The sequence below is a fragment of the Triturus cristatus genome, chromosome 4_2 (assembly GCF_964204655.1).
Source record: "Triturus cristatus chromosome 4_2, aTriCri1.1, whole genome shotgun sequence".
Taxonomy (NCBI): domain Eukaryota; kingdom Metazoa; phylum Chordata; class Amphibia; order Caudata; family Salamandridae; genus Triturus; species Triturus cristatus.
Genome location: NC_140586.1, coordinates 282855856 through 282868096, shown reverse-complemented (window position 1 = coordinate 282868096; position 12241 = coordinate 282855856). Strand labels below are relative to the sequence as shown.

General features: G+C 42.5%; 1 protein-coding gene across 3 annotated transcripts in view; it reads right to left on the bottom strand.

The window, feature by feature from the left end:
- The window catches only part of CCDC190 (coiled-coil domain containing 190), a 204994-nt gene that overhangs the window by 42051 nt on the left and 150702 nt on the right, over nucleotides 1-12241 (bottom strand). For 2 of the 3 annotated variants that reach the window (XM_085601523.1, XM_085601524.1), the window contains exon 3: nucleotides 3818-3938. In XM_085601523.1, the coding sequence (XP_085457649.1) occupies nucleotides 3818-3938 (121 nt within the window). The remainder of the gene's footprint in view (nucleotides 1-3817; nucleotides 3939-12241) is intronic. The other variant, XM_085601525.1, reaches the window with a different exon arrangement.

The window sequence follows — 12241 nt, the reverse complement described above, 5'->3', positions numbered from 1 at the left end:
CTGGCGTAGGTATAATGTGACACAGGGCTCTACAACTGATGCATGTGCCAAAAAAGTGAGGCAGCGGTGGCGCAAGGGGCTAGTAAATTAGGCTCAAAGTGTCCATGTAGAGGTTGCGATATTTTTGTCATGCAATATAGTGACTCAGTAGCTGTGTTTCAGAACTCACCAGGACTGGATCCACACAAAGATCGCCTAGGGCAACGCTATGAAAGGGACACTGGATAGCCCTTGCAAACAGTCGTTTGTTCACCTGTGGCTGCAAAATTCGTGCTCCTGTCCTGGTTGGTTACAGACGGCCTTTGGATTGGATGTGGCTTTTAAACCGCTACATAAGTCTGGAACGTGTGCATGATGCTCACATTTACAAATAATGAAAATGAACAACAGGAGGATACCTGTAGACCCAGTTGAGACCTGGGAAATCAGTATGTTTAGCAAGCAAAAATGTTTCAACAGGTATTATTAAAGGCCAATTTTCTTTAAAGAAAGCATGCACAAAACAGTTGCAGAAAGAGGAATCAGGGAGACATTAATCGTTATTGCTTGTGAGAAACAAAGTGAACGTTGCAAGTGACAAGTGAGAAATATAGCGATAAAACGGTGCAAGAAAAAAACACAAACAAGGTTGTCAATATATACAAGGGACTTTTGGTGGTTCCAAAACAATAATACATAGTTAAGAATACAAGCAATTACGTTGAACTACGAAAGTAGCAGCAAAGTTGCGCTGAGGGTTCGACGGCGTTTCAACCTGTATAGAATTCAGGTCATCTTTAGTACCAAGGTTCCATGTTTAAATATCGATGTAAAAAATATAGTTTACAAAAATATCGATGTAAAAATATCGAATACAAAAATATCGACACCCTATACTTAAAAAAGGTAAGTACAATAATATTGAATCAAAAATATCGAAGTAAAAAATATAGATGTAAAAAATATTGACTTAAAATATATATATAACTTAAACAAAATATATTAAATAACATTAATATTTTTAACATAATAAATTACATTTAATATATATTTTAACTAAATATAACAAATACACTTAATTTAAAAAACATAAACACAAAAATGTGAACATATACATATATGTACTAGAATACATTTTAATAACTATTATCTTTATTTAATTTATAAACTTTTTAAATTATATAAAAATAAACTAAATACATATATCAATAATTTAAAATAAAATAATATATCCTATAATTAATTAACACATTAAACTATTTAAAAACAACATACATTTCACAACGGAATAATTACAATAGCAGGGAAAATGTTGGATAGCGGAGGGTTAGAAATTACTATTCCCACTCTAGTGAGTGCAACAGTAGGGAAAGTGTTGGATAGTAAAGGGGTAAAAATTACTATTTCCACTCCAGTGAGTGCAACAGTAGGGAAAGTGTTGGATAGCGGAGGGGTAAAAATTACTATTCCCACTCCAGTGAGTGAAAAGCAGGGAAAGTGTTGGATAGCGGAGGGGTGAAAATTACTATTTCCACTCCAGTGAGTGCAAAAGTGCTGGATACCACACCAATAAAAAAAAAAAGAATCAACATTTTTACTAAATTTAACATAAATAATATTGAAATTTATATATATTATTATTAAAAAAGATAATAAATATTTATTAATTACACATTGTTTAACACTATAACATCCACAACACACACCTAAAATGTATTACACAATTACAATTACTAATTACTAATTAATTAATACAAATTAATTAACAAATAATTAATAATTCATCAATAAAAAATAAATTACTTCCCAACCTTTACACCTATAAAAAAACGCACACCTAAAATTAATTAAACAATTACCATAATTAATTAATAATTAATTTAAATTAGTAAACAACTAATTATCAAACAATTATTAATTAATTTATGTACACCTTTAACTCAATAACATCACAATTATACAATTATGAAGAAATATAAATTATTGAATACATTTCATATAATTAAATTACTTCCCACCCTATTCCCCTATAAACCCATAACCCACTGCAGAACTTAAAAACGCAAAATTCAATTTAGAAGAATGTATTAACTACTATAAATAATAAATAAAATCTATATAATTAAATTACTTCCAACCTAATCCCCTATAAACCCACAACCCGCATTGGAACTAAAAACGCAAAATTGTATTTAAAAAAAATATTAACTACAAAAATGTTAACACATATACTAAAAATACTAATAATTCTCATACAAAATACTAAAATAAATAACATTAATAATAAATCGATATTTTTAACAACTATATTTTTGTAAACGATATTACTTACCTAACAATCGATATTTCTAACCCACGATATTTTGATCCTCGATATTTCTGTACATCGATATTTATACATCGATATTCTGGCTCTGTACAAGGTGGAAATAAGCATTAGGGTCATGCCAACCAGTGTGTGTGGCCCAAATCGCAATTAGGGCGTGACTAACCTTGGTTGTCCTGTGGCTCACTGAGGTTCTGCACTGACCTGGCAGACCTCCGTCCCCTTGTCATCAGCGCATCCCATGCACACAAAACTGTCAAATTTGCGGATCCCGCTCCAGGCGTAGGCACCCGTTGCCACTCTACACTGATTCATGTTGATCCTTTCCGCGCCCTAATCGCAACGTGGGCCATGCACACTGGTTGGCTTGCCCCTAATGCTTACTTCCGCATTTCAGTCTACCGCGTCAGTCGGTGCCATACAAGTCCTCATGCCCTCCTTACCTGACCCCGCTGGACCTCCGGTTTTCCGGTTGAAAGGATGCACTCCTATCAATGAGTAACCTGGTCCTGAAGATGACTTGAATTCTGTACAGGTTGAAACGATGTCGACCCCTCAGTGCAACTTTTGGCGCTACTAAATTAACAACGGAATTACTTGTATTCTTAACTATGTATTTTTGTTTTGGAACCACCAAAAGTCCCTTGTATATATTGACAACCTTGTTTGGGTTTTTTTCTTGTGCCGTTTTATAGCTGTATTTCTCACTTGTTACATGCGCCATTTACTTTGTTTGTCACAAGCACAAACGTCTGTACAGGTTACATGTATATTCAATGTAACTGAGTGCCATCATTATTGTCCCTCCTTTTCTTTTTCTTGTTACTTCTGTTTAAATACAGACAATTTTTGCATTTATTTGCCATAATGATTAATGCCTCTCTGCCTCCTCCTTTTGCAACTCTTTTGTGCAGGCTTTTTGAAAAAGAAAATTGTCCTTTAACAATACCTGTTGGGACATTGTTGCTTGCTAAATACATTTACACATAAGCTGTTTACAAGCACATGGTGACTGCGGACAAGTCATAAGCAAAGCCACTGGAATTATGAGGCAATGGAGGACCAAAATATGTGTTCAGAAATGGCGCATTGTGCAGTGTAATGTTGTATATCCTGTAGCAGTATTATTGCACAATCATATAATCATAACACACATTACAACCATTTGGGCAAACGTTTCACCTCTTCAGTGCCAATTTGACACAACTCCATAAGAGAAACCGCAATTAAAATGTGACCAGTAAATCTTTGCAAACATCTGCAACTGTGTTGCACCATGTGGGGCACTTTGATCAGCAACTTTTGACCCTTTTGAGATACACCTTTTGTTCTTGATATCTACAAGTAATGCAGTAGAAGGTGGATTATGTGGCAAGTACAGTAAATTCATCATTATGCGGAAAACGGAATGCAGTATTGCATATTTCCAAGGGTCCTATACATGAGTCAGGTGGGCATCCCCAGTTTTTTATTTGGCTGGCCACAATCCTTATTTTACAAAGTTAGACTTACTTTTCATCGTCCATATTAGGGATGTGAGCAAAGTTGGTGGTAGTTGGATGTCCATGCCAAGCCCCTTTCTTCTTAATGGCCAATGCACCAGTGGCAAAACCTTTCTTTGAGACACTACCTGCTGCGAATGAGACGAAAAAAGCAAATGTCATCCACTACAATTAATACCTTTAAAAAAAAAAGAAAAGCTTGATTGAATACAAAGGTCTGATACAATTCACACTAATCATGGACATATTACAGCGCACCATGGACAACATGTGGGGCTATCATCATGCAGGGGGATTCAGTAAGACTTGTAGGACACCTCTCTGCGAATGCGATAGTGTCCATTATCCTACTGTGGCCCTTTCTTCGCTCTCTCATCACACCTGAGAAACGATATTGCCACAATATGCCCTGGGATAATCACTGTACCAGTTCTTTCTATGTGAGGATCGTCTGCGCCCTCTAGACGGTTCTTTAGAGTTTCCTGAGAAAGGTGGACTTGATCATCCAGGTAAATATAAATATAGGTAAGTACAGTTTACTATTCTTAACTCCAAATCTACTTTCCTAGACAACATAGTGGTAGTTGATATTGCAGATGTGATATTTTATAGGTTTCATATTTTGACCACGACCCAGTGATCCGCCATTATTGACCGAAGTGTTTCAACAGAATTCCCTCCTTCGTCTGCTGCTCCCACCATCGTATGATTGTCAAGAGGAACAAGGTCACAAAGATGGAGGCATGACACAGCGCCATAGGGAGTTGTATACTTGTGACCGTGTCGCTTAAGCTGCGTATGAAATGTGCAGGCACAGTGAATGTATATGGAACTTGAAACTGACCAATGGCTGAAGCTGACTGGAAGAAAACACCTACAAGTAAGTATATTTTATGCATATTTTGGTAAGACCATGAGGGGCAGATTTACAAGCCCTTTCTGACACTTTTGCACCGCTGTTGCTTCACTTTTTGTGACGCAGATGCGGCATAAAAAATGCACCATGTTGTGGCCCATTTACAATGTGACACATCTAGGGAGATGCGTCACCTTGTAAAGCCCTTCGCCACGTTATACCTGCGTCAAGTATAATGCATGCAGGGCGGGCGTTCCCACGCGGGAAAGCCTCATAGAAGTGATGCAGTGAAATCTACAAGATTTCACTGTACCACTTCTAGGACATCACTGCGTCCAAACCCTACACCTGCTTGGAGCAGGCATGAGGAGTGATGCAGTGTGTAAGGAATAGGCCTCCCCATGCATTGCTGGAGTTGCGTTGTGCTTGCGATACGACTCCAGCAATGTGTGACTTTTGCACCGACAGATGCATCAAAATTTCTGATGCATCTGTAATTCCTTGCACCATGGTGTACCGTATTGTAAATACGGTGCATCCATGGTGGTGCAAGGGTTTCGCACGCAGATACAGATGCGCCAATTTCTTGTAAATATGCCCCATGACGTCTTGGATAATGCAAGACCTAAAAATGAAGTGCAGCCAAAAGGCAAGACAGGTTACTGCATTGCCTCCCACGCTACTCCACCCAGTAGGGGGTAACACATGATCCCATTACACTAGGTGCAATTTCAAGTCTGGTTCATGGTTAGGTGGTTCACAGAATTAGCGTGTTAAAATATTTGCTGAATTTTCTTTATTTCGGGACTTTGACACATGCATATTCTCAGCCACTGGCCATTCAAGCACACCTTTTGTGCCACCTGTTCGACTGAGATAAATTAGTTGAAAGCCAATGTTTTGTATTCTGCTTCGGACAGCAGTAGTCACAAGACTACCAACTTATAGTCCATCTTACTTGGCTATGAATGTAGTCCCACTGTTGCGGGGATTCTGCTCATGCACAGAACTATGCACAGGAAACCAGGACCTCAGTGAATTGTGGTGTACCAAAAAACTCACCTCAGTACCCAGACCCCCTATCCGACTAGCATCAGTGTCTCATTCGGTCTCTGCACTACAGTGAAACTACCAATAATTAGACAACCCAGAACAAGCGACTTAGGGTACTCTCAGGAATGGTGGGAATCAAGAACACTCTTTCATTTCTATTCTCATATCAGTCCACACCGTGAGTAATCAGAGACATGGAAAAGTTTAAAATGTTTATTTTTAACTACGTGCTCTAAGATGCAGTATTTTGGCTAACATAAGCAGGCAAATGATTAGAAATAAAACAATCAGCATTATTACAATTCCATAAAACAAAAAGGGAGAAATCATGTTATAATGATAGTGGAAACAGGGCTTATAGCGCCTTGTGTACCACCCTCCCCTGGCTAGAAGCTAGTTTTATAATAATAGAAGGTCTCTAGGTTTGAATGGGGAACCCCATACCTCCAAGATCAGCTTCCGTGAATCACATCACAGGATCAGCAACGTTCTCTGTAGATGGGAAGGTTTTCTCCAAGTGCCAGCATATGCATGCAATGCAATATTAAAGGCACCCGAGTTTCAGATATTTGCAGCTGTGAGCTTGTTGTGTCTAGAGCGTGGGCCGATCAACCTGAAGCAACAGCATACATTGTTATTTGACCTTGAAGCCTTCTGCACACAGTGTACCAGCTTATGTCAGCCTAGACCAGAGTCAAACTGGGACAGAAAATAGGCCCGGGCACCAGAATGAAAGTGTCCCTCATTAGTGAATTGGAAAGCTAAAAAAAGTGGACCATTTTTACAAGCAGGGGCAGTTTTGAACTTAACATGCAGTATAAGTGTTTTGCAAGGCATGGAAGACTGTATGGATATTGAGCTTGCTGCTGGCATTGTTTTTTTAATATCAGGGACATTAGCAATCAAACAGTACCAGGCACTGGCAAAGTCAATTGGTCTCGCCTATGCAATAGCTATTGGCCGTGCGAATATGTTTTAGCCATGTTGCACACCAGCATGGCTAAAAGTGAGTGGAGCAGAGTGGAGTGGCATGGAGTGGTGTAGAGTAGAGCTGAATGGCATGTCTTGGAATTAAGTGGAGTGTCATGGAGTGGCATGGGGGAAGCAGAGTGTTCCAGAGTGGAAGGATTTAGAGTAGGGTAGAGCTGAGTGGTGTAGAGTGTCGGAGTGGAGTAGATTGTCGTGGAGTGATGTAGAGGGTGTTGCTTAGAGTGGAGTAGAGTGTTGTAGAGTAGAGTGATGTAGAGGAGGGTAGATTGTCATAAAGTGGAGTGGCAAAGACTGGAGTAGTGTACGAGAGTGGAATGGCATAGAGTGGAGTAGAGGGTTGTAAAGTCAAGTGGTGTAGAGTACAGTGGAGTCGCATAGAGTGGAGTGAAGTAGAGTGGAGTAGTGTGCCGCACAATAGAGTGGAGTAAAATGGCATGGAATGGCATAGAGGGAGTTGCGTAGAGCATCACAGAGTGGAGTAGTGTTGTAGAATGGTACAGAGTGGAGTTGAGTGTTGTATATTAGTGTAGAGTATCATAGAATGGTGTATTGCAGAGTGGAGTGCCGTAGCGTGGAGTAGAGTGTAATGGAGTAAAGTACAGCAGTACAGAGTAGATTGGCATAGAGTGCAGTGGCACACAGTGCATTGGTTTTTAGTAAAATGGTGTAGAGTGCATTGACAGAGTGTATTGGCGTAGAGTGCAGTGGCGTAGAGTAGAGCGGTGCACAGTAGAGTGCAGTGGCATAGAATAGATGTTTTCAGATTAAAGTGGAGTGGAGGTTCAGGTTAGAGTGGAGTGGTGCAGGGTAGAGTGCAGAGGTGTAGAGTGGTGTAGAGTAGAGTGGTGTAGAGTGCAGTGACATGGAGTACAGTCATGTAGAACAGATCAAAGTGGCGTGGAGTGGTGCAGAGTGTAGTGGTGTAGAGACAGTAGATTGGCACAGAGTTGAGTGGTGCAGAGTAGAGTGCAGAGGTGCAGAGAGCAGTGGCGTAGAGAACGTTGGTGCAAAGTAGAATATAGTGGCATAGAGTGCAGTGATGTAAAACGCAATGATGTAGAGTGGTGTAGCATGCAGTGGCGTAAAGAGCATTGGTGGAGAGTAGAATGGTGTTGAGTTCAGTGGCAGAGAGTGCACTCTTGTAGAGTAGAGTGGCACATAGGGCAGTGGGATAGAATACAGTGGTACAGAGTAGAACAGAGTGGCATGGAGTGCAGTGACATAGAGCGCAATAGTGTATAGCTGTGTAGTTTGCAGTGGTGTCACATGCAGTGTCATAGAGTGCAGTGGTGCAGAGTAGAGTGGCATTGAGTTCAGTGGCCGAGAGTGCAGTTTTACAGAGTAGAGTGATGTAGTGTGTAGTGGTGTAGAGTGGTGCAGAGTACAGTGACGCTGAATACAGTGGTGCAGAGTAGATTAGAGTTGTGTAGCATGCAGTGGCATAGATTCTTGCAGAATAGAGTATAGTGGCATAGAGTGCAGTGATGCAGAGTAGTTGGGATAGAGTGCAGAAATTTTGAGTAAAGAGTGGAGTAGTATGGCTTAGAGTGCAGTGGTGTAGAGTAGATTGTTTCAGTGTAGAGTGAAGCTGCGCAGAGTGGAGTGGTGCAGGGTAGAGTGCAGTAACATAGAGTAGTGGCAGAGAGTGCAGTGGTGTAAAGTGGAGTGGCACAGAGTGGAATAGAGTGGTGTAGAGTGCAGTGCAGTAGAGTAGATTGTTTAAGAGTAGAGTGACGTGGCATAAAATGGAGTGGTGCAGGGTAGAGAGAAGTGGTACGGGATAGTGTGCAGTGACATAGAGTAGTGGCATAGAGTGCATTGGCATAGAGTGCAGTGGCAAAGAGTGCCGTATTGCTGCATAGAGTGGCATATAGTGGAGTGCTGCAGAGTAGAGTGGAGTGGCCTAGACTGGACTGGTGTATAGTGCAGTGGCGAAGAGTGCAGTAGTGCATAGTAGAGTGGGGTAGAGTGCACTGGCATAAAGTAGAGTGATGCAGAGTAGATTAGAGAGGCACAGAGGGAAGTGACATCGAGTGTCACACCAGATGCCATGAGTGCTAAAGCCAGCCCTGGTGGTACGCCGTTGTTGTTTCAGTGGAACACTTTCACCTACACCAACATAGGCAAGATGTTTAAGGCTGTAGTTTAAATAATGTAGTGGGTTTCTGGGGTCCTATTTGTAGTTTTCAGGAAAGCAGTGATCTGTGCTGTCTAGGTTTTTATGGCATGGTGCTACTGCACGTGTTGCACATACTGAAGCTATTGCTTATTAAGTGTAGTTGTGTAGGCCACACATTTTGGTTTGCCTTTGTGTGTTATTATTAAAAAGGTTTGGTCTGATTTTCCGACTATAAACAGAACACGCATTGAAAATGCAATAGGTCTCGCCTTTGATTAAGTTAAAGCCATTTGCTTTGCGAATGGTATTGTATTGCAAAGCAAATGGCTTTAACTTAATCAAAGGCGAGACCTATTGCATTTTTAATGCTTGTTTAAAGTTTGTTTTCTTTAGCCAGAGTGCACATCATCGGGGATTCTGTACAGCATAGCTAACAACCATTGGCAAAGCCAATAGGTCCCAAAGGTGAGATCAGACCCACCAACTTAATTTTTTTTTTCATTGTGTGAGGATTGGAGGGGGTAAAGAACCATGCAGATACCTATCCAAGAATCACCTGTGCCCCTTCCCACCATCAACCTCCCAGCTCTCACACCCGTTAACAGACATCGGCTCTTCAGTGCCTCAGAAGATGAGCTGGAACCCAACTCTGTGCAGTGGTTTGGGTGTTCCCTGCAACCATATGATATTGGCTCCTCACCAGGCGAACCTGTGAAGGGAGCTGATGGCATGTGACACACGAGCTGACCCTGTCACACCAACAGCTGTGAACCTCAACATCGGGGTCCCTCGAAGACCTTGATGACCCCCAACATGCGTGACACCCGCATTCCGCATCCACCACATCAACACGTGAGCCCACCAACAGCATCCAATCAGAGCATGGATATTAGCATAAAACTCATTTACATGGTCTGGGGTTTTCCCGACAACCTGGTCCCTCCCTCTTGGGTGTAATTTGGGCACCAGCAAGGTTGCCAGATTGGGCTATTTCCCGCACAATTGGGCGACTTTTTCCCCAGTTGTGCGGGAAAAACCCATGCCTGGCGGGGGGCTACTTTTAGGGCTGGATTTATGTAGTTGTGCGGGAATTACTGGCCTGGGGCGGGCGCCCACCATTGCCACATGCATGAGATCGCATTGGCAGCAATTGCACAAATCATTCAATCAGAGCGCAGCTGCGCAGGCGCACAGGCAGGCTCAGGCACAGTGCACACACACTCTACTGTGAGTCACGAGTCACGACGTGACGTCACACCGACAAGAAGAGCCAGACCACGCAGGCACCACCTAACTTTACCATACCCCTCGTGGCAAATAATTAGCCAATGTGGGGGGTCTCCAGGGCCGTCATGTTGTAGCACGTGAAAACGCTACCAATGACGGCCCTGGGAATCAATTTTAGGTCAGCCCCCGTGGTTCCCATATAATGCGGGGGCTGACGTGAGCACTCAGCACGGTCTTTTCGGCACGGTGCGGCGGCGATTGATCCATCTCAGTGAAGTGAAGTGATCACTGATGGTTGGTGCTTGGTGGTGCTGCCACTGCTGACTGTCTGCTGATGACGAGTGTAGTCAAGTCAGTGCAGTGCAGCAGCCAGCAGGCAGTGTTAACTCACTGTTACTTTACTGTCTGACTGAAGAAGAAGACGTCTGTCACTGTGCTGCCTGAGAGGACTGGAGACGACTCCGACAAGTCCTCCGACTCCGACGTGTGTGCACTCATCATCATCACCAGGCCCAGCCGCCCAGGCCCAGGCCCACCTCGCTCCAGCTCCAGCCCCAGCCCCCAGGGTTAGTCACTCCAGCGCCCAGCCAGGGCAGCTGGGCAGGCCCGCCAGCGCCCAGGCCCGCCCCAGCGCCCAGCCCCAGGCCCGCCAGCGCCCAGGCCCACCAGCGCCTAGGCCCAGCCACTGTGCCTGCTGCCAGGCAGCTTTAGTTTTCCTTCCCAGTCCACTGCCAGCCACCCACCACCGGTGACCGCGTGACTCACCACCGACCACCGACCAGGACCAGGTAAGTGAGACATCAGTCACCCCATGATCCAAAGGATCAATTCTGTGTGTATGTCGAGAGTTATTTGAAAGTAAAAGGGATATAATTAGCACGCACTTTAAAATATGTTGCCCTAATGACCTGAGTTGACTGCTAGTTAAATGAAAACAGAAAGGCAATGACAGGGCCGTGTTTAGCGCTAGTGCGAAAGTCTTTTTTGGCGCCGCACCAATGACCTCTTTCTCCACAGATACCATTGCTACCAACCTCCAACAGTGCCCTTCATGTCTTCGTAGCCCCCTATCATATGCATTTCATTTGTTGTAACTTGTATAGCGCTATTCCTATGACAGTGTAGGGTGTCACAGTACTTATGCAGCTCAGGAGAGGAGACTGACGTAGTGTGCGAGAGAGGGATCACACGCTCCTCAACTGTACAAATCTGAGGTGTGCATGATTTTATCCACATCAATTTGGCAACGATTGCTTGTGCCTCATCACAGTGAATGAGTGAGGTGGAAACTAATCATTTATCTACGTTTGAAGACTTCAAATGAACCAACACATACACATATAGTTCCTTCAATTACTGCTACGTCCCGGTGTACGTTTCGCTACATTATATTGTGAAGCTGTGGCATAAAGGTACTGTTTTGTTTTATTTTCACTTACTCGTAATCACAATATACAGAGACAATGAATCATACAAGTATGTCATTCAGTCTATAGGGAATGTCACATAAGTCAATGAGGATTACAAGGTGTAGGAATTAAATGTCGTCCATACTGTTGGGCAGTATATTTTAAGAGGGTTTGGGCTGGGAAAGCACAAACTCAGGATTTAAAGCATACCCAGTGGTTGGGGGTTGGCTTTACTAATAAAAATGTATATCGCCCCAAACTCATTTGAGCAACATTAAAATAATGAAAGACTGGGGAATTTCTAACTATATAGTAACACAAAAAAAGTGAAGTTCTAACTATACCATCCATGTTTGTATGCAGCTCTTTGATGACAGTTAATAGGTCACTGTCCTATGTTAGGATTGTAATTTCTGAACTGCAAGTAACACAAGAATCTCTGTGACAAAGGCAGTAACCCACTGAGCTATCCAAATAAAATACAGCCTATCTGCATTTCAATACTACAAACAGGCAAAGGACTGCTCTCCAGCAGGATCATTAATCACCAGTTCGCTGGACATTTTTTATTGTTGCCTTGCATCCATGGCCATGTTAATGATAAAAACAATTTAAATGAAGCATATGCAAAGTATGTGCCTTGCTGCTAACACCCTCCCACCATCTGTATATTGAATAGAATGTATATTTTTCGTTAAAATTGGTTCTGATGTCGATTTGCGCTTAATTGGACACTTGCTAATTTGGGCTGGTTTTTGGGCTGGAACTGGTCTGATTGGG